Below are 22,740 nucleotides of genomic sequence, written 5' to 3' on the forward strand. Positions count from 1 at the left end.
TTACATGGAACATGGACTAAGCCATAATGGAGTTAGCATCTGATTCATGTGGTCTACAAATATAGAGTAATACTGAGTCTATAATGTAATATAGACTCTCAATCACACAATACTACAATACTACCAGGCTGGGAGGGTGAAGGCTAGCATGTGCTTCCTTTAAGGCATGTGAAGCAACATCACATATTTTCAAACTGCCTCTAACACAGCATCATAGGATAGCTCAACACGCTTGGAGGAGAACACTAACTGCCAATTCTGTTATGTTAGCTAACAGATACCCGCACTGGTTAGCAATGCACTGAGAGATAGGGGAGTGAGGGTCATCCAAGAGCAAGGCCGATTATGTTCTACTTTGTTTGAACTTTTATTCGTATATCTATCTTTGCTCTTTTCTTCTTATGACTATGTTCTATGAGCTTTTTGAGCAGTTTCGAGGACCGGACAGTAGTCCACCTGTGCCACGAAGGATAATAATAATAAAAAAACGTGGATTTTTAAGCACTACCATAAAACCTGAAATCCTAACATTATAAAAAAAACATTTGCAAAACTTTCAAATTTGAATGATTTATAAGCCATCAGTTCATTTATTCACACATGAAAATTCATTTGCTAATGTTAATCAATGCACAAATAACATTTTATTAATGATTATTAAGAAATACCTAACACCTCACTAATGATGCATTAACAAATCTTATTACAACTGATTACCCAATCAGAAGAAGAAAATTCTTTGTGTAGTGCAAATTCAATAAAGACTGAAGAAAAAGCAACAAAAGTTGCCTCAAAGATGTAAAAGGTCCTGCATTATCATAGTACGGCATTAAATTTAGCTCCAGATTGTAATTACAGGTTATCTGTAACTCAAGCCTTGAAATGATCTTTGAGGTGTAAAATGTACTGTTCCCTTTTTATCTTATACATATAAACAGAGGAAAACTTTTGATCTCTTAAGGTACAACTAAAAGCATAACACCTGGCCCATTTGGAAAGCTGATAGTATGATGTGCCTTTGGTTTTGTGAATATCAAAAATGCCAGTAATTTAATGCTTTAGTCGCAGTGAGCACCCAAGTTTAGGGTTTATGCGAATGAGTAGCAAATCTATCGATTAGAAAGTTGACAGTAAGGCACTGACATTGTGGTGCATGTCTAGAAAGCAAAAATGGTTTCAGGAATTACCTGCAAGCTAACTTTTACTACTTCAAATGAGGTTCTGTGGTACAGGAAAGAGTGTGAGAGATCCTTGGGCAGTGATAGAAAGGCCAGGGTAATTCTGTTCTCCACCAAACACTGGGCTAATGAAAGGATATCTACTGCATACCTAACTAAAGGTGTGTAATACATTATATCTTGATTTTTTTCTTTAAAAAAGACTATTATGTGTTAGTTTACTGGTCATGCTTGCTGACACACACATGCAACTCACTCTTGCAGACATAAAATTACTGTGTTTTGGTACGTTTCCATCTTTACAGACACTGAATGATTTACATTGGAGGAGAAGGGAGCCACAAAGTCAAAAAAGAAATATAAAATGAAAAAAACCTAAAAACATGGTCATCAAAAGTGGAAAATACCTGTAATGTCCCGGCATGGCACCCCTATGAGGAGCTTTCTGAGGTTTCAGAGGTGTAATGTCAACATAAAAAAAATAAAAAATAAAAAATACAGACATGAAGAACACTGATTTCATCCACCAATAGGAAAAAAAGTCAGCCACAGGACAGACGCAGAGTGGCGTGGACGGTAGGGTACGTGGTTGAGAAATACATAGAAGTCATCGCTTCGCTTTGTCTACCTCACTGGAGGCGCCTTTCTCTCAGGAACCACACGCACAGCACATTCTCTCCATCAGCCACCTGGGATTCGGCATGGCACTTCATCTCCAGTGGCCACATTAGATGGCAAGCCAGTGTTTTAGCTGCAGGTATAGAATGACAACTACCTTAGTATAGAGAGATGAACCAGTGAACTTAATAGCACAGTAGCAGCATATCCAGGCCTAATGCTCTCATTTAAGTGCATACAAACAAAGTTTTAAAAAGCACATATTAAGGAATACTTAGTTGTACTCGCCTATTTATAAATAAATAGGTTTAATGTAACATGGTTCAGGTTTCAAAACATTGACATCCTTAGTCCATACAGTCCATATATGGAAATAGCTGCAACAGTAGACCATAGAAATAAACTGTTTTTTTGATGTCACAAAAACTATGCTTTTACATAGATTCAGTACTCGCAGTACTTTAGCCCTACCCATTTTTAAGGAAGTGTTTCAGCACATTCAGCAGGCTCAATACAGGGAAGCTAATCAGAACAGAGGTCATTTACCTATATCAGTCTTAAACGCACAGTAACTGAAAGAGCCTGTTTAAACCTAAAGGATAAAGAGAGGTTGACAAAAGGGAAAAAATAAAATGCAAGAATATTGTCGGATATGGCCCTTTAAGCAGATGCATGTAAACGGCATTCAAGATGAGCTAAGCATTACAGATTATCTGGCATGTGATGTTAATGGTTTTGATTATCCTATCTTATCTATTATGGACTATCTCTCAACGACATTGTGGTTATTATTATTATGGTTTTCATTACAAGGACACTATTTACTGATTGAATATTGTATATTGGACCACTTGAGCATTTGAATATAAGCCTTATGAGCTTGACTGAGACAAAAAGAATTTTGATGTTGGCTCATCCAAGTAAATATTAGGCTCTGTCATATTCGTTAAAGTGAATAAGTGAAATGTGTTTCAATGTAATATGAATACACTCACATGCAAAAGTTTGGACTCCTCTGGTAAAATGGTATTTTATTGATTTTCTAAGGTAAAACTAAGTTCACATTCTGCACAGAGATCACACTTCTGCATATTTTTAATGCAAAATTACTGTTTATTTGCTGAATTTAACATACTGGATTTTGGAAAAAATAAAAAATAAAACAAAAAATGGCCTATGCAAAAATTAAGGCCCATTATATATTTTATGTATTTTTTTCCAATATGTTAAGCATAAATATATAGAAATTGTGCCTTAAAAAGGTCGTATTTAAGTTTGTGCCCAAAACATCTCATTTGACCAGGGCTGTGCCAGCTTTTGCAAATTGTAAATAAATACATATGTAATGTATATTAAAATGCATTCAATAAATGTTTCTTTGAAATGCGTTATATGCTTTGGTGGCATGCTTTTTTTGTTCCTTTACAGCACTATATTGCCAAACTGTGCAAAGGTGTAAGCTGTGGTAGGTACATGTTTCAGTGTAATTTTGAATGATGTCCATCATGTGAGATTTATGAGACTGAATACCTCTGACAGTGTCTGTGTGCTTTACTGTACTCTACTGGAAACCTGCAGTTTGAACATGCATGTACTTTCCAAGAGGATAAGTTTTCTGGTTTTGAATGAAATAAAGCCCATTGGATCAGGTTGTAGACAGTGTGAGTGATACATGTTCAGATATCAAGCAAAAACAAACATTCTCTGTCAATGTCACTTAGGATCCCTTAGTGAGAACCATAATCTTATGTGACATTTCACTTTAAACTGTAAATAGACTGTAAGCTATAAGAGCAGGTCTTACCTTAAACTGCCTCACATTCCCCTCTGCCACCAAGTGATGTTCATGCTCGGGAGTAATGCAGTACGCTATCCGCTGCAAACGAGACCAATTGAATACAGTTGAAGAGCGAGAAAGCCTGAAAAGTTAAGAGTACTTGGAATGACAAAAAAAGGTTTTAAGGTTGTTTTCCCTTGTTTGCTAAAGTTTGAATCAGATTTTGGATGTTTGAGACACTGTATCATTTTATTTGGTTTGGTTGGTTGCAGACTGCAACGACTGAAGTGCACCAAATTACACACAAGTGCTTGTTTATTGGTTCATTTGCAAGCATTCATGCAAGCTGTTGCCATGTTTTAAGCCAAAAAACTCCAACTTTGCATGAAAATGGAGACATGTAACATATAAATGCATCACAGTCAAAGAAATAATAATAAACATTATTTGATAACAGATCGCTGATGCAATATGTTCTGTAATCCGTGTGCTAAAATTAAAGACAAGTTATTTAGCCGTTATTAACAGCAGCTCATGGTATGAGCATCTTTCAAGAGTCAGACGTTAAAACAGAGAGATTTTGGGGACAGTAAGCATGAAAGCAGAAAAGCATGCTCTGCTACTGAATTGCCTTGTTTGGCGTGGACCATCACAAAAATGTGCCCCCACCAGCAGCGAACCCAACCAGGGCTCATCTGGAAGCCAACCGAGACCCAGACCATTTCTTTAGTGTGCACCTCAGTATGGGTGGAGTGTTCACGCTTGTCAAAACGGACCTAACTAAAGAAAAGGTTCAATAGGTCCGCACCAAACAAGGTGGGTGTAAAAGCACCCTAACACTGTACTAAAATAGATATATGATATATAAAACTAACCTGCTTAAAGGTGCCTGGCAAGCTGAGGAACTTGTAGATGGCGTACAAGGGCACGAATATCATTGAGGACATGGCGATGCCCCAGCCCACCAAATTAGCCCAGTAAGGAAAGACGTAGTCATCATATTTGAGCTCATGGGTGGTGACAATGCTAGCTATGACCACAACCTGCAAAAAAGAAGAGAGACTGTTGCACTGCAGCATAACACAGTGTCAGAAAATGCACATTTAAAGACCATGAATCTGTGTTCTTTGTGACAATTTTGACCTCAGACACTAAAAGGCATGTCCTGCGCTTGTTTCAAACAGAACATTAAAGGAAAAATCACAACACCATGCTCTAAAGAAATGCCATCACCATTACGAGTGCACACTGAGGTTTATTACTGTAAATTTTCCTTCCAACATAAGCATAACGGAAACCTGTGAAACACTATCCTCCCCTTCTTTATGGCTTGTGAGGGCCTTAATGCAAGATGAAATACAGATTCTTTTTTTAAGAGGTGGCTTACATTAACACTCCTTTTTGTCTTTCTTTTGTTCCCCATTTAACCTAACAGAATGAAAAGCTGACAGGCTTGTTAGTAATAAGCAAAGAGTGGAAAGCGTGATCCAAGTCTTAGTCTATGTAGAAAAATGTTTTATCCTGAAAGGATCATATGCTTCTCATAATCCTGTCCACGGAAACCTTTTGACACAAACATCTGTATTTCATTGTCATGAAACATTTGTTATGTCTGCAAAGTGACCTAATCTGCTCGGGATTGCATTTAAAGGTTCTGCTTTCTAGCGTACCTTCATGGCCCTGTGCTTAATATGAAATGAGAGGGAAAGTGTTGTGCAGTGTAATCAATGTGACTGTGCCCACTTCAGTGTGACAAGATCATTATTGTTGATAACGCGTGACTGGACTGTGGTAATTGCACCAATGCACCAATCAATTCAATGCAGTTTTTTTTTTACAACAGGACACAGAGCCACTGGCCCAAGCAGTACTGAGCAAGTGAAATATGAAAGCCATGAAATATATAGATAAATAAATATTACTTTCTACACTAATAGGGACTGCTCAGACTTGTTGTTGTGAGTTATGCTACCTAGACTTCACAGAAGCAGCCATGAAGTCAAGGAATTTTTTTCCAGAAAATAATAAAGGTTATTGGTAGCCAAGCAAAGATCCAACATATATCCTTGGTAAAGAGAGATTTAATTTTAGGCTGTAAAATAAGACACCAGTACCGCCAAAGTTTAGTCGTTTTTGTAACTTCATAACACAATTTGAAGCAATGTAGTTTAATATGAAGCGCATTATTTAAGAGGAAATTAAAGGAGAATTCCACTGATTTTCAAAATCTCCAATCTCTATAATGATAAATTTACAAGTGAAGGAAAAAAAAACATACTATACATATTTTAAGTCAATGTAACCACACTTTTTTCCAAGTCATGTTGGGCCATTTCTTGCGGCTCATTTTATCATTTATTATGAAATTTACACACAAAGTAAAGGGCAACAAGTATTTTCAAATTAGGTAAAAGAGCAAAAAAAAATGGAGGTATGTATGAGATTTTGTTATGACAGCAGCAAAAGGTTTATTTTTCTATATATTTCATGTACAATTAGCTTATTTTGAAGACATTATTTCCCTCAGCATGTAGCCCTACATTCACCAAAACAGAGTCATGTCATCTTTCAGTTCGCTAGCTTTATACATTTAGCGACAGTCAAATCTGTGCCCTCTCAATATTTTTTATGGCTTAGAATTCTCTCTCATGAAGAACTTGCACAGGTACATTCTCCTCTTCAAACACCTTCTCAGCCATGTCTTCAGCTTCTCATGTTGGTCAATAATCTTAAACATGTGTTTTCCTTGCCTTCAATTATCCTATAATTAAGAGAAATTATGTTATGCCATGCTTGAGTGGATTATTAAAGAGAAATTTGACTGTTAATGGAAAAGGTAAGCATGTATGACAATTTCACTTAAGAAAACTCTTAAGTAACACCTAAAGGATTTTTATGTAACACATTTAACCTTAGAAAAATGTAGGAAATACTTAGGAATGCTAATCTTACAGGAAAATTTAACTTAAGGTGTTTTATGCAACTGGGCACAGACATTCAATGCAGAGTATAATGAATCTAAAAGCTCCCTCACAGAAAGTCGTTACATGAAAAGGTTAGAAAATACACTGCTTGATGCCTGAGATGTTGTTTTATGATAGTTTTGAGAAGATTTTGGGCTGAATTGTATTGGTTTTAAATCCATTGCAGAGGGTTACATGCAGGGTATTGTGGGGCAAAATAACCCCCAAAGAATTTTTTTCAGATTTATTACTGTTTTACCATTGTCAGCACTACATTAAAAAACCCAGACTATAAATGTATGTCCACTGATGATTTTGGATTTTGGGTGAATAAAATAGCTGTATTTGTGTTGTAGACATTGCAACCCTTGGTTCCTGTCACCATCACTGTAAAGAAATCCAAATCTTGAGAAATCAGTGGAATTCCCCTATAACACGTCAGCAATAAAAGTCACTAAAAGCTTCTTCACAGGAAGCTATTACATAACATAGGTATAAATAATACATCGCCTGATGTCTAACACATTGTTTTATAATAGTTTTGAGATAATTCTCAGCTATTGAATAATGCAAGTCTTCAGTAAAATTCCCCTTTAACAAGTCCCACAACACATAGGAGCTTAACAAAAAATCATTTTTATTTTTTCAAGGCTATGATGTTAAAATTGAGCAGTCAATGTTGAAACAAGAGACAAATGTGTTCCAGGCCTGGCCCCAGAACTAAACCATGAGTCGGACATCCAAAAACCATGGAAGGGCTATGCAGTTAAGAAAAATATGGGGCAAGAAAATCCATGATACATCTGTCTAGGGGAGTTATATATGTAGGAGAGCACTAAAGGTCTGTCCATTCAGCAAACCTGTATGCTGATTTCTCAACAACATACAGTGCTTTCCTAAAATACAGCCAATACAATGTAATGCACGCAAACTGATGTTCATCAGTTTAACCTTTAAACTGGCTGCATGTCGCAATCAGTGCTGCAGCAACTTAATTTCTTACGTTGATTTTTTGCCGCTTGCCACTACAGATGCATGTACAAAACAGTGCCTCACTAAAAGACCCCCTGAAGTCAGGCCATGAATTAAACTTTATTACTGCAATAACTTGAAACAAACTTTTTCTCAAATTGAAACAATAGCAAATATTTAGAGCTAAATATATACAGTCATAATTTAGAGATTACTTTCTATTGGGAGGTGGCTGTACCAAATCCTAACCCCTAAATTTCAACTTGTGAAAATAATGATACTATATATTAAATTAATAGGAGTACTTTTTTTGCATTTTTTCTTCAATGCTGTCTTTAAAAAGATCATTAGTTATTTTTCTTCAAATAAAGTTTATTTTATCGTAAGTTTCACTTTTAAAATAAAAAACAAGAATTAAAAAAAAACACTCCCACGTTTTCATGTCACTACCGAAACACAGAGTTTTAGTCCATGGTTGGAGCCTTATCTTAGCCACACCCCTGCATTTTAGAGCAGGAAATGGGACTGCATCCCTGTCCCTCATGGCCACATGGTAAACAGTAAGATCAGTAAGTATGAAACAATAAGATGTAGTTAATTAAAAAGTTAACTTTTTTGTGTTTTATTAAACATTATTATGATTTTATGTGTGTACAACTGTTCAAAGCTGCATTTGCTAGTCATGTACTGCCTACATTTTTGAGTTATGCTTAAAATGAGCTAAAATTATCACTACCGAAACAGTCACCTCCGAAACATTTATGATTGTTTTCATAGTGAAAAAATTGAAAGTTCAATCATTTATTTTAATAAAATAAATGTAATTACAACATAGGGTCACTCAAAGCAAAAGTATTTTAGTCGCTTAAAGGTCTGAAATGCATTTTCAAATCTAACTTTAAACCAGTTCGGTAAAATGATCCATATAGCCTTATTTTGAGGAAAGAGAAAACACCCTTTACATTTTTGCCATGTTCTGTCATTTGTTAACATTGAATCAAAAGGAAGAAAGTCAGACTAGAACCTGTCGTTAAAGAGTGTAAATCAAACGTAAATGTAATTCTTTACATAACTATGTAATTATCCATATAATCATGGTATAGCAGGACCTAATTATCTTCAGTCCCAATTTAAATACTTCAAAGGTCAAAATGCTAACATAAGCTACGAAAGCTAGTAGTTTGTAACAAGCAGTCTGCATAATACTAACAAGGACTGGTTTCTTATCCTTTTTTAGCCATGTTATCATATAAATTTCATCCTAGTCAAATTAGCCCTTATTCAAGGGAAGCTGATCCTGGATCAGCATTCTTACTCTAAGGTGATTAATATGTATGGGTCTAATCCTGTTACAGCTGCACTTTTTTCCCATGCCTTCATCATCACTCACCAGTAGAAAAACAGGGCTGACGAACTTCCAGCAAAGCCTCCAGTAGAGTCCTGGCTTGAAGCCCATCATCCGTTCAATGTCCTCACTGAATCTGTCCACGCCTGAGGGGCACACACATACACAAACATCCAGGCATCATTTCCAGCAAGAGAATACACTGATACAACTTATCAGCAAAAATCTGCACTCTCAGCTTGACCTGAAGCCTGTGCTGATAAATTATGCAATGAAATTACAGTGAAAGGGAAGGAGGGGAGACACCAAGACTGAGTAGGAAAGACGGGTGATAAAAAAAAGTCTGTGGGTGATACTGTCAAACTTCAGAGTCTGAGAGCACTTTGATCGGTTCCTGCACTGTTCAGAAACTCTGATTAAAAGCTAGCTCAAATGAATCCTTGCTTAACCCCCTAAGCTCTGGGCTTATTATTCTGTAATAATCTTTAAAATAAGCTATAAAAAATTGGTAACTACTATGAAACTAAAATGTAAGTTACACTATACAGCAGAAGCTCTGCAGTAATCTACCATATCCCTTAAATACAGCACATTCCTGGACAGAATCGTGGTCCAGCGTCTTGTCAAAAAAGTTAAAATGTTGGATTTTACAGTAATAAGCTGTTATTTGAAAAGCATATTGGAAAAATAAGTGCTTTTGTGTCAAGCAGACTGTCCCGAACAGCCTGTTACTCTTACTATTATAATTACTGTTCCTATTACTATGAGTTTTGTAGTGATTGTGGTTTTTAAACTTTACTCTAGTAACACTCTGGATGGTCCTTTTCTTCTTTGGCCTGGAGAATATGAAGTCCATTATTCCCATAAACAATCTAAAAGGTTGACCCTTCACACCACAATACACTTTTCCACTGTGCATTAGTCCATTTCAGATAAGATCAAGGCCAGAGAAGCTGGCGTTCCTGGACGTTGTGGACATGTGACTTACACTGTGTAGAGCACAGTCTTAACTTGCATTTGTGGATGCAGCAATGAAGAGTGTTTGTTGACAGTAGCATGCTGGTTTGTAATGCATTGCCATTTGAGGCCATGCCTCTTTAAAAGACTCTGGCATATAGCATAACTGCATCTGCTGGTGACAAGCTAGCATTTAGCTTGATAAACAAACATTGGTTTCCTCACAGAAGTGTGCAGTTTTGTAAATGTGGTAAGGGTCAGATACTTGAATGGCCTTTCCTTTTTTGAATATTTTGAGTGTTGTATTTATTGAATATTAGCAAATATTTGCTGCAGCACTAGAAACAAGCAGAGATATTGTGTCATAAGTGTAGATTCTAAACCTTCAGTCAACAGAACATTTGTGTTTATAAGTAGAGGAGGAGATATTTTATTATGACTTGAATTTGTCTTTATGGCATCAATGCATTGACATTGAAACAAATATAAATGTAATTCCTTAGGTAACTATGTAGCAAATTCTATAATTGTGTAATTGCATTTGAATAGTTTAACAAAATTACAATATCAACTAAGGATTGAGGGGTCCTGGGATTGGAAAATTTTATATGACTTTTTGATTAACTTTTGGTAATCATACAGTAGCCCCTAGCTATAGACTTCCATCACAGCTGCCTCACACAAGGAGCTTTAAGCATCATGGACTGAGTTGATTCAGGACTTAATCTTAGTGGCTTCAGAATGAACTGCATGTGACCACTTCCAAACCTGAACAAATGTCCTTCAGTCACACACTCTTTTTATAAAGAACATCCATGCTAATCCCATTATTTGCAATAGAGAAAAGTCTTTTCATTTCATAATTGTGTTTATCAACTGGTGAATGAATGCATTTGTGCAAAAGAAATGGAGACAGTCCTTGAATATTAACATTACGTTATTCTGGAATGATACAGCTTCCACAATCTATTTTTTGGTGAAGCAACCCACTGTTGTAGTTGAATCATAAACAGTGTAATTTTAATCCACCTGCTGACTCATAATTTGACAACATAGTTAAAAAATCATAGCTGTTTGAAATGTAAAGGCTTGGGATATCAAATGCAGTCTAATGTCCTGTGGTTAGTAATGTTTTGTGGAAATTTGTTTATTTACTGGTCATTTCTTTTGGTGGAAGGCAGCCCAGAAATGGAAATGTCACAACCATTTCTCAGCATGTGCAAGATGGGGTTATAACTGCAAAACCTGTGATTGGTGCATGGTGAGTAGATGGCATATAGGTTGCAATTAATGAGGAAGCACCTACCATAGAACCAGGACACTCCTATGGCCTCCACGAGAACCCCAAATAGAATAGACGTCCCTGCAGCATAGGTGTCCAGCAGAGTGAAGACATAGATCCCTCCCTGTGGATGAAGCGATTCAGCAGAGAAAGAAAAAAAAAAACTGAGATACTGAAATCTGCTATCAGTGCTGACTATGAAAACTGAAAATCTGGATTTTAAATGATTTTTTTTTTCATGTGCTACAATGTCTTGTTTTTCCAAGTCATTATTGTCTTATGTTTTTATTGTTATTTTATTATTATTATTATTTTAGAAGTTTTTATTTTAGAAGTTTTTCTAAGTATTTCTCTTCGAGCTGCTTTTAAATGTATGAAAGGTGTTACATAAATTATGCTTATTATTAAGTTGACTTGAAAAAAAAACAACAGTTGTTCTTTGTTGTCTTCTTTTTATTATTATTCTATAGTCAAAACAGGTCATGCTACTCCTACAGCTTTCATGCTAAAACAAACAAAAAAAAAACTTTGAACTTTGAACCTGAATAGTTTGCCTGAGCATTTGTTTAAGTACAATTTACATAGGAATGAATGGGGGAATGCTCAACATCCTGAAAGAAAGTCATTCCACATACATCATATTTACTGCTGATACCTCTACCTCTTATTCCACCACAGTCAGTGTACACTCTGTAGTCAAATGTTTTTGGACAACTCATCTTATGCTACCATCATACAATTACGCTGGCTATACCTTAGCAACCAACTGGCATCACAGAGCAATGGCATAGCGACACCTCAGCAGCCCCCTTGGGATACTATAGCAAAGGCCTAACAATACATTATCAACCACCTGGAATACCACGGCAGTGGCCTAGCAACACCTTAGCAACCACCTGGAATACCACAGCAGTGGCCTTGCAACACCTTAGCAACTGCCAGTGATACCAAAGTAATGGTCTAGTAACACCTTAGCAATTACCTGGGATACCACAGCAATGGCCTAGTTACACCCTAGCAACCACCTGGGATACCATTGCAATGGCCTAACAACACATGGGACACCATAGCAATGGCCTAGCAACACCTTAGCAACCACTTAACAATATCCTAACAACAAGTTTAAATACCATAGCAAATACTTATAATTACATTATATGTGGTGAAAGGGCTATATAAATGAAACATATTATTATTATTATTATTATATAAACCCAATTAAGTTTTCAAAATCTATCACAAGTGTTCTGCAACTGCTTTAATCTTGAAGTATTACCAGCTGACTTTGCCAATTTAAAGTTTGTTATTATTTGTCATTTTTTGTTATAGTTTGTTATAGTTTGTTATTGTTATTATTATTATTCTGTGGTACATCAGTATTGCTGGCACATTTTTTGCTTTATTTACACGTTAAAGGTATGTATCATTTCATTTGTGTAGATAAATACTAATTCAGCCTTCTTTTTATCTCTTAAACAATGTTTTGCCTTTGCAGGCCAGAGTATTCCTGAAATGTTCCCTACTGTTCTCTGAGCACATGTATTAAATCATATAAACCATGGCATGCGAGTCTGAAGACAATGATCCTCTGTATTTGTGAACCTTCAGGTCAAATGACAATTCTTGCTCTTGTTTTCTCAGGAGTCTATGAGCAAATTAAATGTTTCCTATGAGCACGAACATGGCGTCTAAGTCTGAATGTTATTATGTCTTTTCCAATAATGGTTGGCGTAGCTCTGGAAGGAGATTAGGATGAACATCAAGCTGAGCATTGTGAATAAGGTCCAAGATTTTGGAGGAATGTTTTGTTGCTGTTTAGACATACTACAATATTCTTCAAAATAAAGGTTGCAAAAAGGGTTTTTTGGAGTGATGGCATAGAAGAACCACTTTTGGTTCCTTAAAGAACCTTTCTTTAACCTTATTATGACTAAGGCTTATTATTCATTAACTAAAGGGAATTCAATGCAAACAAGTAGAGTTATTTTTATGTTATAGAATTGTGTAACAAAACTTCGGGCCCAAGGGGTGGGCCCATGGCCATGTAAAGGGTTAAAAAACAGTCCATAATGTAGAGCTTCTTTACAAATGAAAAGCATTTTTCTAGAATCATACATCCAAACCAGGAACCTTTACAGAACTTTTGTTTTTAAAACTGCAGATATAACTAGTACTATTAATTTGTAAAAAAAATGTAACTTCTAAACATCCAATTACTGAATGATCTGCTGATTTTCAAAACTTTATGTAAGAGAATGAAACGTACTTTGGTAATGCACAGTAAGGCAACCAGAAAGGTTCCAAATGCGGTGATGAAGGTGAACAATTTCCTGTTCCTCCTGAGGATTTTGAAGTCGTCTGTGAGTCCAGTGATGACTGCTTCCATTCCACCCATCTGAACAGAAAATGACACAAGAATGAGCATTTGTGTTTGTGTACATACTGTTTGAAAAATGTGAATGTAAGGAGTGTGAGTGTGTGTCTTATGCTATTTTTTCTTCAGTTACGAATTTCCCTTAAGTGCAATATTTCTAGAACATTTTTCACAGTTTTTTGTTCTCGCAAAATCTATTGTTCTGACATGTTAGTGTTGTTGAGAAATGCTTCATTTCTAAGTATTTTGTAGTTAAAGGAATGGACCAGCAAAAATCCAACACAATTTTCCACTTACCCCAGATGCAGTCAATCAGCCAATCAAGACATGTTTGGTGTCCAAATTTTGCTTCTGTATTTTTGTGTGGTAGCTACTATTCTAATGTACAAACACATTAAGGCAACAGTCACCCAAATCATTTCTGTAAAGACTTCCCTCAATCTCAAACCACATCCATGTCTTCATTAAGGTCACACAGACCTTAGGTTGGCATAGTTTAGGATACAGTATGACTTGTTTTGAACTATAAATATGAACAAAACTTGGGCGACTACTAACTTTTAGTGTTTGTTAGCAATGTTAGTCATTCCAGCACTGAACTAATTAAGCAAAATTTGGACACTAAGCATGTTTTGGCTGATAGACTACATCTAGGGTAAGTGAAAAATTGGGATTTTTTATCAAACCATTCCTTAAAGTTATCCATGAATGTTAATGTAATGAGATTTTATAGTCCATTTATCATGCAATGTTGACACAATGTAAAGGGCAACTGGTTTGGATACAACAACAATGATACAAAACAATATTTCTGAAGTTCAATTTTTCCTAAGAAGTTCCTGGTGCTGAAAAAATCTGATCAATAACTTAATGTCTTTTTTTCTCATACTGCATGAAGATCCTTGTTATGCGTACTAAGTGAAAATAATCTTTGGGTCATATTTCTATATCCATCCGTGCCAAGCTTGAGTTCATCCATCTCTTATGTTCATTAACTGATGAATGACAGACTTGATGGAATACAGTCTAATAGTCCAAATACACCAGAGATATATTAGTAAGATTTAATATATTTGGTGACAAAATAGAGAATGTCAAAATGAAAGAAATGACAGATGAAAGAAAGAAAACAGCATTTCAAAAAGGGAACATTCAAGAATCCCACACACATTGCACAACTGCAGCAATTCTTCACACTTGATTACAAACCACAAGCTACACACAGTAATTATAGATCATTATTATGTACAGTGATTCACTCACAGAGCTGTCGATGCCGAGGGTCAGGAGCATGATGAAGAAGAATATGGCAAAGAAAGTGGAGCCAGGAAGAGTGGAAATGGCCTCTGGGTAGATAATGAACACTAGACCAGCCCCTGCAAGCACACACACACAGACCACCCTTTATATATTTAATCAAAATGGTCTGTCAAAACAGCCTTCCGCCCAGTGACAGCTGGGATAGGCTCCAGCACCCCACTGCGACCCAGAAGGATAAGCGGTTTAGATGACGGATGGATGGATGGTCTGTCAAAACAGTTTAGGTATAAGTATCAAGCCATTAATTTTTCAGCATCAAGAAAAAGAAAAAAAAACATTATATCAAATCTTTCAGTACTCAGTGCGTCCACACTTTGCCTTTAGTACAGCTTCCATTCTTTTCAGGATGAAGTTTTTCAAAGAAATCTGGAGGAATATTTTCCCACACCTCCAAAGTTTCTGGATCCAAGTAATCCCAAACACATTCAGTGTTGAGGTCTGGACTATGGGGTGGTCAGCCCATTGTTTTTAGAACACCAATAGCTTCTTTATTTGATTTGTAAATCTTTTGTAAACAGCTTCCTGAGAGCTACACCTGTGGATTTTTCAGATCTGAAGTAAGAGTGGAGCTTGATTTTCTCCTGTCTCTGATGAAAGCTTGAAGATGAAAGCTTTATAAGTGCTGTATATCTGATTTGAAAGTTTTGGTGGTCTACTAGATCTTGCACAGTTGTTAGGAGTCCCATTTTCTCTGTTTCTTTCAGTCATTTTTTAAACTCCAGATTTGGAAACTTACTTTCTTTTAATTTTCTCCTTCCTTATGCAAGTAGATTATCTTACATCTACTCTTCTCAGAAATATCTCCAGACAAATTAATAACTTGTACTTAATGGCCATTTTGACCAGAAATTAAATAAATTAAGTTTTCTGAGTTTTGCACAGTTCTGTAAATATCCATGAAATACAATCAATTATTGACTAAATGTATGGCAGCCAAAATCTAATATAAATATAATTAAAACTGATGAAGAGATGAAAGAGGATAGTGCACTACACATACCTTCAGTGGCCACTTCCTTAATGCTGACACCATGCTCATGGGCCATGTAGCCCAGCACTGAGAAGATGGCGAACCCTGAGAAGAAACTGGTGACGCAGTTGATAGTGCTGGTCAGGATGGCATCCCTGCAAGAGCACAAAGTAACAATACACATTCAAATTAAACATGTTTTTTTTTGCAGCTTAGTTTCTGCATATGGAAGAACTGCTAAATTTTTAAATTTGAACATGGTGAACATACTACATAGTCTTGCAGGACCAGATGTGACTTTGTAATGAGAATGTGTTGCAACATCTATGAGAAATTCTGGGCTAAATATGAAAACAAACTGATTGGTTTCTAAACCCATGGCCTTGTGAGGCCAATTAATCTAGACTATACTTTAGCTTTGGATGATATCTGTGGGCTAGTGATAAGAGTTAGATTAGCAGTGGCTGACTGTGGCTTCTGCTTTTCACAGTTTACACTTGGACAAAACTAAATTATCGAGCAATGGTCCTGAAACATTATTTTTAAGAATGAACGTTAGCTAACAAGCACTAGTGTTTCGCTAGCTTGCTTGTTTTGCTTGTGTTCACAATTACACTAAAAAAGGACACACTAGAGGAATATTAGGGTATTTTAGGGGGCACACGCTTGTTTGCACCAAAAGTTTAACAACATGTCCCCAGAATTCTTCAAAATTCTCATTACAAGATCTCATCTGCAAGACTACATACTACATACTACAACTCTTTTATTAAAAAAATAAGGACAATTCCTCACTTTCGTTATGTTATGTTATTAACCATCACTTAGCAAAACACTGGGCATCGGAATTGGTAAAATGACTGACGTTCACGATTTTTGAACGTGGCATGATATTTGGTGATACTAGTGCCGGTTCTGGGTCGTTCTGGGCTTTTTATACATTCCACTCACTAGTTAGGTGTCCCCCAATCACACAATACCACCAGTGCTAGGCGGGGGAGCAAGTAACAAGAGTCCATGGAGCCATCCTGTTTAGTGTATTGATTATCCATGCTGGCCATCATAATTTGTGCACGCATGTACAAACTGCGGCAGCTGTCAAGCACCTGATCATGCTAATATGAAACTGTTGGAGGTAGTGTTGCATGTTAATTAATTGTTTCATTCTTGTCTTGGTTTCAACATCATTTGCACTTGATCTTGTCTTAGTCTCAGGGTAAGGTGGACTCAAGGTGGAATTGATTTCAAAACCAGACGATTTTCCTTTAGGAACAGCTATGTCAGCTTTACATTATATTCATAAAGATATCATTTTAAGGTTGCTGTTTCTGTTGGTGAATTTGTAGGTTTTTTAAGCCTTTTTTATCAGCCTTTTAAAATTGTACATGGTGCATTATCTAGCGTGATAATGCGTCATGTCACAAGCCATGTATCAGTGAATGGTTTCAATAACATTAAAGCATTTACATTACATCAGTGGCCTGCACAATCACACAGCCTCAACTCTATTGCACAACTTTTGGGATGAGTTAGGGGCTGTTTATGACAAGACCGTTGCTGTAAACTGTTGCTGTTGCTGTTCATTTTGCAACAAATGTGCAACACAGTCGTTTCCACATGGTACAACATCCCTGCATCCAGCATCTTGTAGAATATGCGCCTGGCTAAATTCATGTTGTTCTGAAGGGCAAAGAAGACACAGCAACTACATAGGTGCGCCTAATAAACTGACACAGTGTATATGTCAAGGTGAAAGGACATAATTTAAGCCAGTGACAACACTACCACTATCTATCATTCCTTCAAAAAGATAATCTGTGACATTTGTTACAACACAAACAGACCCAAACCACGTCCAGTTTGAGTCTTTCAAATGTGTATGACGCATGGACTCTTTCAACAGCTCTCTGATGTTTCCGAAACAAGACGGTAAATGCAAAATTACATTTTTATTGAAACCAGGTCTTGGCTGTGAGCAACATTTCATCATGTTATCCAAAGGCAAGGAGATTTCGCTTTCCCACTAGCGTGGATTCATGGCCAGTGCCAGGCCATTGTTTGTCGAATAAGGGCTGAATAAGGTTAATGAGGAGCGGGGCCCTTCCGCCCACTGTGCGAGATCCCATGTTTAATTGCCCCATCAGACCGTCACTGGGCCAGCGAGCTTGATCCCACGCTGTTTACATGCCTCACAAGATGACCTTGGACAACCTTCATTTGGATATGGTGATTTTTAATTTCACTCTCTGAAATAGGGCCAAAATGAACAACATTGTGCTTGAAGCTCTTAAAATCACATTTGCAGTATAGAGAGTATAATCTGAAACTTAATATATGACAGGGGATTTAGCTGTCTTGATATTTGAGACCAGGCATCTTGGTGCTATACATATATAAAATATATATATATATATATATATATATATATATATATATATATATATGTATTTTTTTTTCCCTACAGTATACAGTAAAACCTATGAAGCTGCATAGCACTCCAGTATTTCTATGTTATCTGAAAGCAATGGGAATTCTTTTTTTTAAAACATAAATTCCTAATTATTGAACAATGATTTCAAGCTTTGAATGGTGTGGTCATGGGAAATTGGCTCCCGAAATTAGTTTTTATTTAAAATATGAATACAATCATCAGGTTCTGCAGGCATGGTGAGGACCACTGCTTTAGACAGTGTTGGGGTAGGTACTCAAAAATAGTAATACATTACGAATGATTCATTTCTTCTCTCAAACTGTTATGGAACTACTTTAGCCTATCAGAGTAAATATCATTTAAAAGGCAGTCAGTATCCCTGCCCTGAACAATGCACAGCTAATTATAGAAAGTAGCCAGTAAAAACAGTCCAGAAACCGTTGCCTCAAAATTAAGTCTTCATTAATAAAATTTAAAGCTTACAGAGCTTTTCCTGAAGGAATCATGATCCATCAGTTTTATATTAGTATGATTAGATGCTTTGACACATTGTTTCAGCATTTCCCAGGCTCACGCGCCACTGTTCACATTCAGTTGCAGTTAGCGAAGTCAGCCGTCGCAGGTGGCACACGCACACACAAATTACACATAAAGCTAATACATATGGTGAATATTGTTCTCTAAAAGACATGTTAAGTTAGTAACTGTAATGTGATTAGAAGATTTTAAACAGTATTGTGTTATGCTACTTTGTTTCAGCAAAAAGTAATCATGTTGCTGTAACATTACTCCAGACAGTAACTAGAAGAGTTTTGCTACTGTCTTACTGTTTTACCTAACATTGCAAAATGCTTTAATATACCATGTTATTATAGGCTGTAATACTGAAAAATGTATTGACATTTTCAGTGTTTAAGCTGGTCATCCTTGATACTTGCCACAGAAACCTAGCTTTACTAGGACACATGCACCTAACAACAACACAATTGCCCTTATCAGCGAGGCAGGGGCAGAGGCTTGGGGCTCCTTCTGTCTGACATGCTCTTTGGAGAATGACACAAAGCAGAGATGCTATTGGCTCAGTGTGAGCAGAAATCTGGCAGCAACTGTAGCTCTGAATTTAATTAGGCAACAGCTCCAAGGAGAAACCTGGAGATAGCTATCATTTACTTGCACTGTGATGCTTTTAACAAACCAGAAAGGTGTGCATGAGACTGACTAAGCTTCTCATTATGCCACAGCACTGGTGATGGAGGTCGTGATATCCAAACCCTATGCTTTGTATCAAAGCCCTGTCTTACCTGTAGCAGTTATTTTCAAATTTATTGTAGCTGGCAAAGGCGATAAGGACTCCAAAACCTGCCCCTAGAGAGTAGAAAATCTGAGTGGCAGCTTCAATCCACACCTGCAACACACAAAGCACACATTCTGTACAGCAAAGAGTGATAGGAAACCCTGCAGTAAGATATGAACAAAATAAAATGCACTCACTGGCCACTTTGATAGAAATAGTTACCTTCTATTTTCACCTTGCTGGTATACAGTAGCGCTTTTGAGGATGTATAATTTGTGTTAAACCCCCAGCTAAACCACACTGCTTGTTATACTACCAAGGCCTGTATGCTGCCGTCAGTCATGTACTGTCAGTTTTGAACCAATTAAGGCACAGAACATGGGCAATAAGACAAAGAACGGTGCTTCTTTCCCAACACCAACATGTAAACAAAAAATTTCCCTGCTCATCTTTACTGGGAACTTAGGTGAGCTGTCCTACTTCCAGGCAAAGGTTATAACTTACATAGCTTGTGAGTTAGGTAAGTAGAATATATTGAACATGGTAAAGATACATAGTCTTTGCGATAACTGTCTATTTGTGGCAAAAGCACTGCTGCCGTCATTCAGTCTCTAGTAGGAACAAATACCTAGGAATCAAGGTGCACTGTTTTACAGTGGCAGAGATAAAGCTTGTACTAAGCTGCTCAAAGTTTAGTTTCTATTGGTAATCGCCATGTCGCTTCGCTCCTTATTTGCATAAAGTTAAACTCCGCTCAACTTTGTTGCGTCGCTGACTCTGCCCACTTCGCATCGCCAACGTTCGCGCCGCCTCCTGTTGCCAGAAATCGCCAGCTTTCATTGAAAATGAACGGCCTCTGGCCACTTTGTCGCGTTGCGCCGCTGCCAGATTGAATGCAAGGTAATAGAGCGCACAGTCAGTGGATGTTTAAATACTCCAGCAGCACTGCTGTATCTGGTCCACTCGTACCAGTGTAACACAGAATAACACATCACCACCACGTCAGTGCAGTGCTGAGAATGATCCACCACCCAAATAATACCTGTTCCGTGGACGTCCTATAGGGGTCCTGATCATTGAAGAACAGAGTAAAAATGGGCTAACAAAGTATGCAGAGAAACAAGGTGAGTGTACTTAAAGTGGTCGGTCAGTGTATAAGGCAAATGATCATGGGAATTAAGCACAGTGTAGGTGTTTCTGTTAAAAAGGACACTTAGCATATGTGTCTACAGATATATACTATTGTGACATGCACCTGTCCCCTGGGCCCCAGTGATGCTGCAAGACCCGAATTTCGAGCCCAGATGAAACCCCATAAAGACAGCAGTGAGGCCATTTTAACTTGCCTCATGTTCGATTCTGGTGGCCAAGAGCAGGGGCAGTGATGGAGGCAGAGCAACAAGCTCTCTGTCCATCTCAGCTCAGGAGCTCAAGCTGCCCTTAATGAGAGCCAGCTGATGCTGAACTGGCGTGGCAACATGGGCACGTTTAAAAGAGCAGAGAGGGAACAGAGAGAGAGAGAGAGAGGGACGAGCAGCAGCAGTGAAAGAGTGAAGAGCTGGGAAACTCGAGTGAGAAAAGGACTGAAAAGTCTTGTTTGAAGCCACTGAAAAGCGGCCAGCTTAGCATCTGGTTTTGTTTGGTTTGTTTGTGTTTGTGGGGTAGATAATGAAGAAGTGGCTGCTGCAAATGTTTCTCCTGCCTCCAGCGTCCTTCCTGAGCCCAGGGTAGCACAGGGTGTGCTTCAACTATATACAGGTATATACACTAGAAAAGTAATGATAACATTCGCATGTTTAATTGTCAGTTTCCAGGTTATTTTAAAATAAATTTAAACTCACTCACTTGAGGGTTGTTGAGCTTCTTTAGGTCAATGTGGAGATACGCACGGATTCCATTCAGAGCGCCAGGTAGAGTGATGCCTCGAATCAGCAGCACCAGCAGCACGATGTAGGGCATGGTGGCAGTGATGTAAACGACCTGCACACATATACATACAAATGGAGTAGCATTAGATTAAAGAGGCACTTCATTTTTAACCATTCGAAAGTATACAAAGTTATGAAAAGATTTATTGATACACGCCATTACTTTACCTAAACTCTAAACTTAAACTCATCACACACTGTTTTTAGGAACACTTTACTAATACTGGGTGAGGCCTCCCTTTGCTCTCAAAACAATTCTTTCTGGCATGGATTCCACAAGATGCTGGACATATTTATTTTAGATTCTGGTTTGAGATTTTTCAGGTGTACTTTCCCATTCTACCCCATTCCAAAGGTGTTATATTGGAATGAGATCTGTTGACTGGGAAGGCCACTGAGGAACACTGAAAACTGTCATGTTCATGAAACCAGTTTGAGACGACTTCTGCTTTTTGACATGGAGGTAGCCATTAGAAGATAGTAAGTTGTGGCCAAGATGGGTTGCGCATGGTCAGCAACAATACTCCAATAGGCTGTGGCATTCAAAAGATAAATGATTGATACTAACAGGCCCAAAGTGTGCCAAGAAAACATTCCCCACACCATTGCATCACCTCCGCCAGCCCAGACTGATGACACAAGGCAGGTTGGGACCATGGATTCATGCTGTTGGTGTCAAATTCTGATCCTACCATCTGTGTGCCTCAACAGAAATTGAGATTCTTCAGACCAGGCTCCATTTTTCCAGTCTTCAACTGCCCAGTTTTGGTGAGCCTGTTCCCACGGCAGCCTCAGCTTTTTGTTCTTGGCTGACAGAAGTGGAACCCAACGTGGTCTACAGCTGTTGTAGTAGTACAGAGTGGTTATCTGAGCTACTGTAGCCATTCTGTCAGCTCAAACCAGTCAGGCCATTCTCTGTTGTCCTCTCTCATCAACAAGGCATTTCCTTCCGCAGAACTGCCACTCACTGGATGTTCTTTTTTTATTGTGCCATTCTGAGTACACTCTAGAGACTGCTGTGTGTGAAAATCCTAGGAGATCAGCAATTATAGAAATACTCAAACCAGCCCTTTTGGCACCAACAATCATGCCACAGTCCAAATCACTGAGATCACATTTGTTCCACTTTCTGATGGCTGATGTGAACATTACCTGAAGCTGCTGGCCTGTATCATGATTTTACGCACTGTCCAACTACTACATGATAAGCTGATTAAATAACTTCATGAATGAGTGGATGTACAGGTGTTCCTAATAAAGTGCTCAGTGAGTGTATTTGACTCCTGTAAGCAGCTGTAATGTCCATAATGCATATTCTAAATAACTATAAA

At 37.6% G+C, this 22,740-nt stretch overlaps 1 protein-coding gene across 1 annotated transcript in view; it reads right to left on the minus strand.

Moving 5' to 3' along the window:
• Positions 1–1,200: 1,200 nt before the first annotated feature.
• The window catches only part of slc6a2 (solute carrier family 6 member 2), a 55,729-nt gene continuing 34,189 nt past the window's right edge, over positions 1,201–22,740 (minus strand). Inside the window, exons 5-14 of the mRNA XM_036584161.1 lie at positions 21,327–21,461; positions 19,489–19,592; positions 15,787–15,911; positions 14,730–14,842; positions 13,359–13,487; positions 11,117–11,216; positions 8,899–8,999; positions 4,449–4,616; positions 3,601–3,672; positions 1,201–1,929 (exon numbers count right to left, since the gene is read on the minus strand). Of these exons, the coding sequence (XP_036440054.1) occupies positions 1,906–1,929; positions 3,601–3,672; positions 4,449–4,616; positions 8,899–8,999; positions 11,117–11,216; positions 13,359–13,487; positions 14,730–14,842; positions 15,787–15,911; positions 19,489–19,592; positions 21,327–21,461 (1,071 nt within the window). The 3' untranslated portion in view covers positions 1,201–1,905. The remainder of the gene's footprint in view (positions 1,930–3,600; positions 3,673–4,448; positions 4,617–8,898; positions 9,000–11,116; positions 11,217–13,358; positions 13,488–14,729; positions 14,843–15,786; positions 15,912–19,488; positions 19,593–21,326; positions 21,462–22,740) is intronic.

The sequence above is a fragment of the Colossoma macropomum genome, unplaced genomic scaffold (assembly GCF_904425465.1).
Source record: "Colossoma macropomum unplaced genomic scaffold, Colossoma_macropomum, whole genome shotgun sequence".
NCBI lineage: Eukaryota > Metazoa > Chordata > Actinopteri > Characiformes > Serrasalmidae > Colossoma > Colossoma macropomum.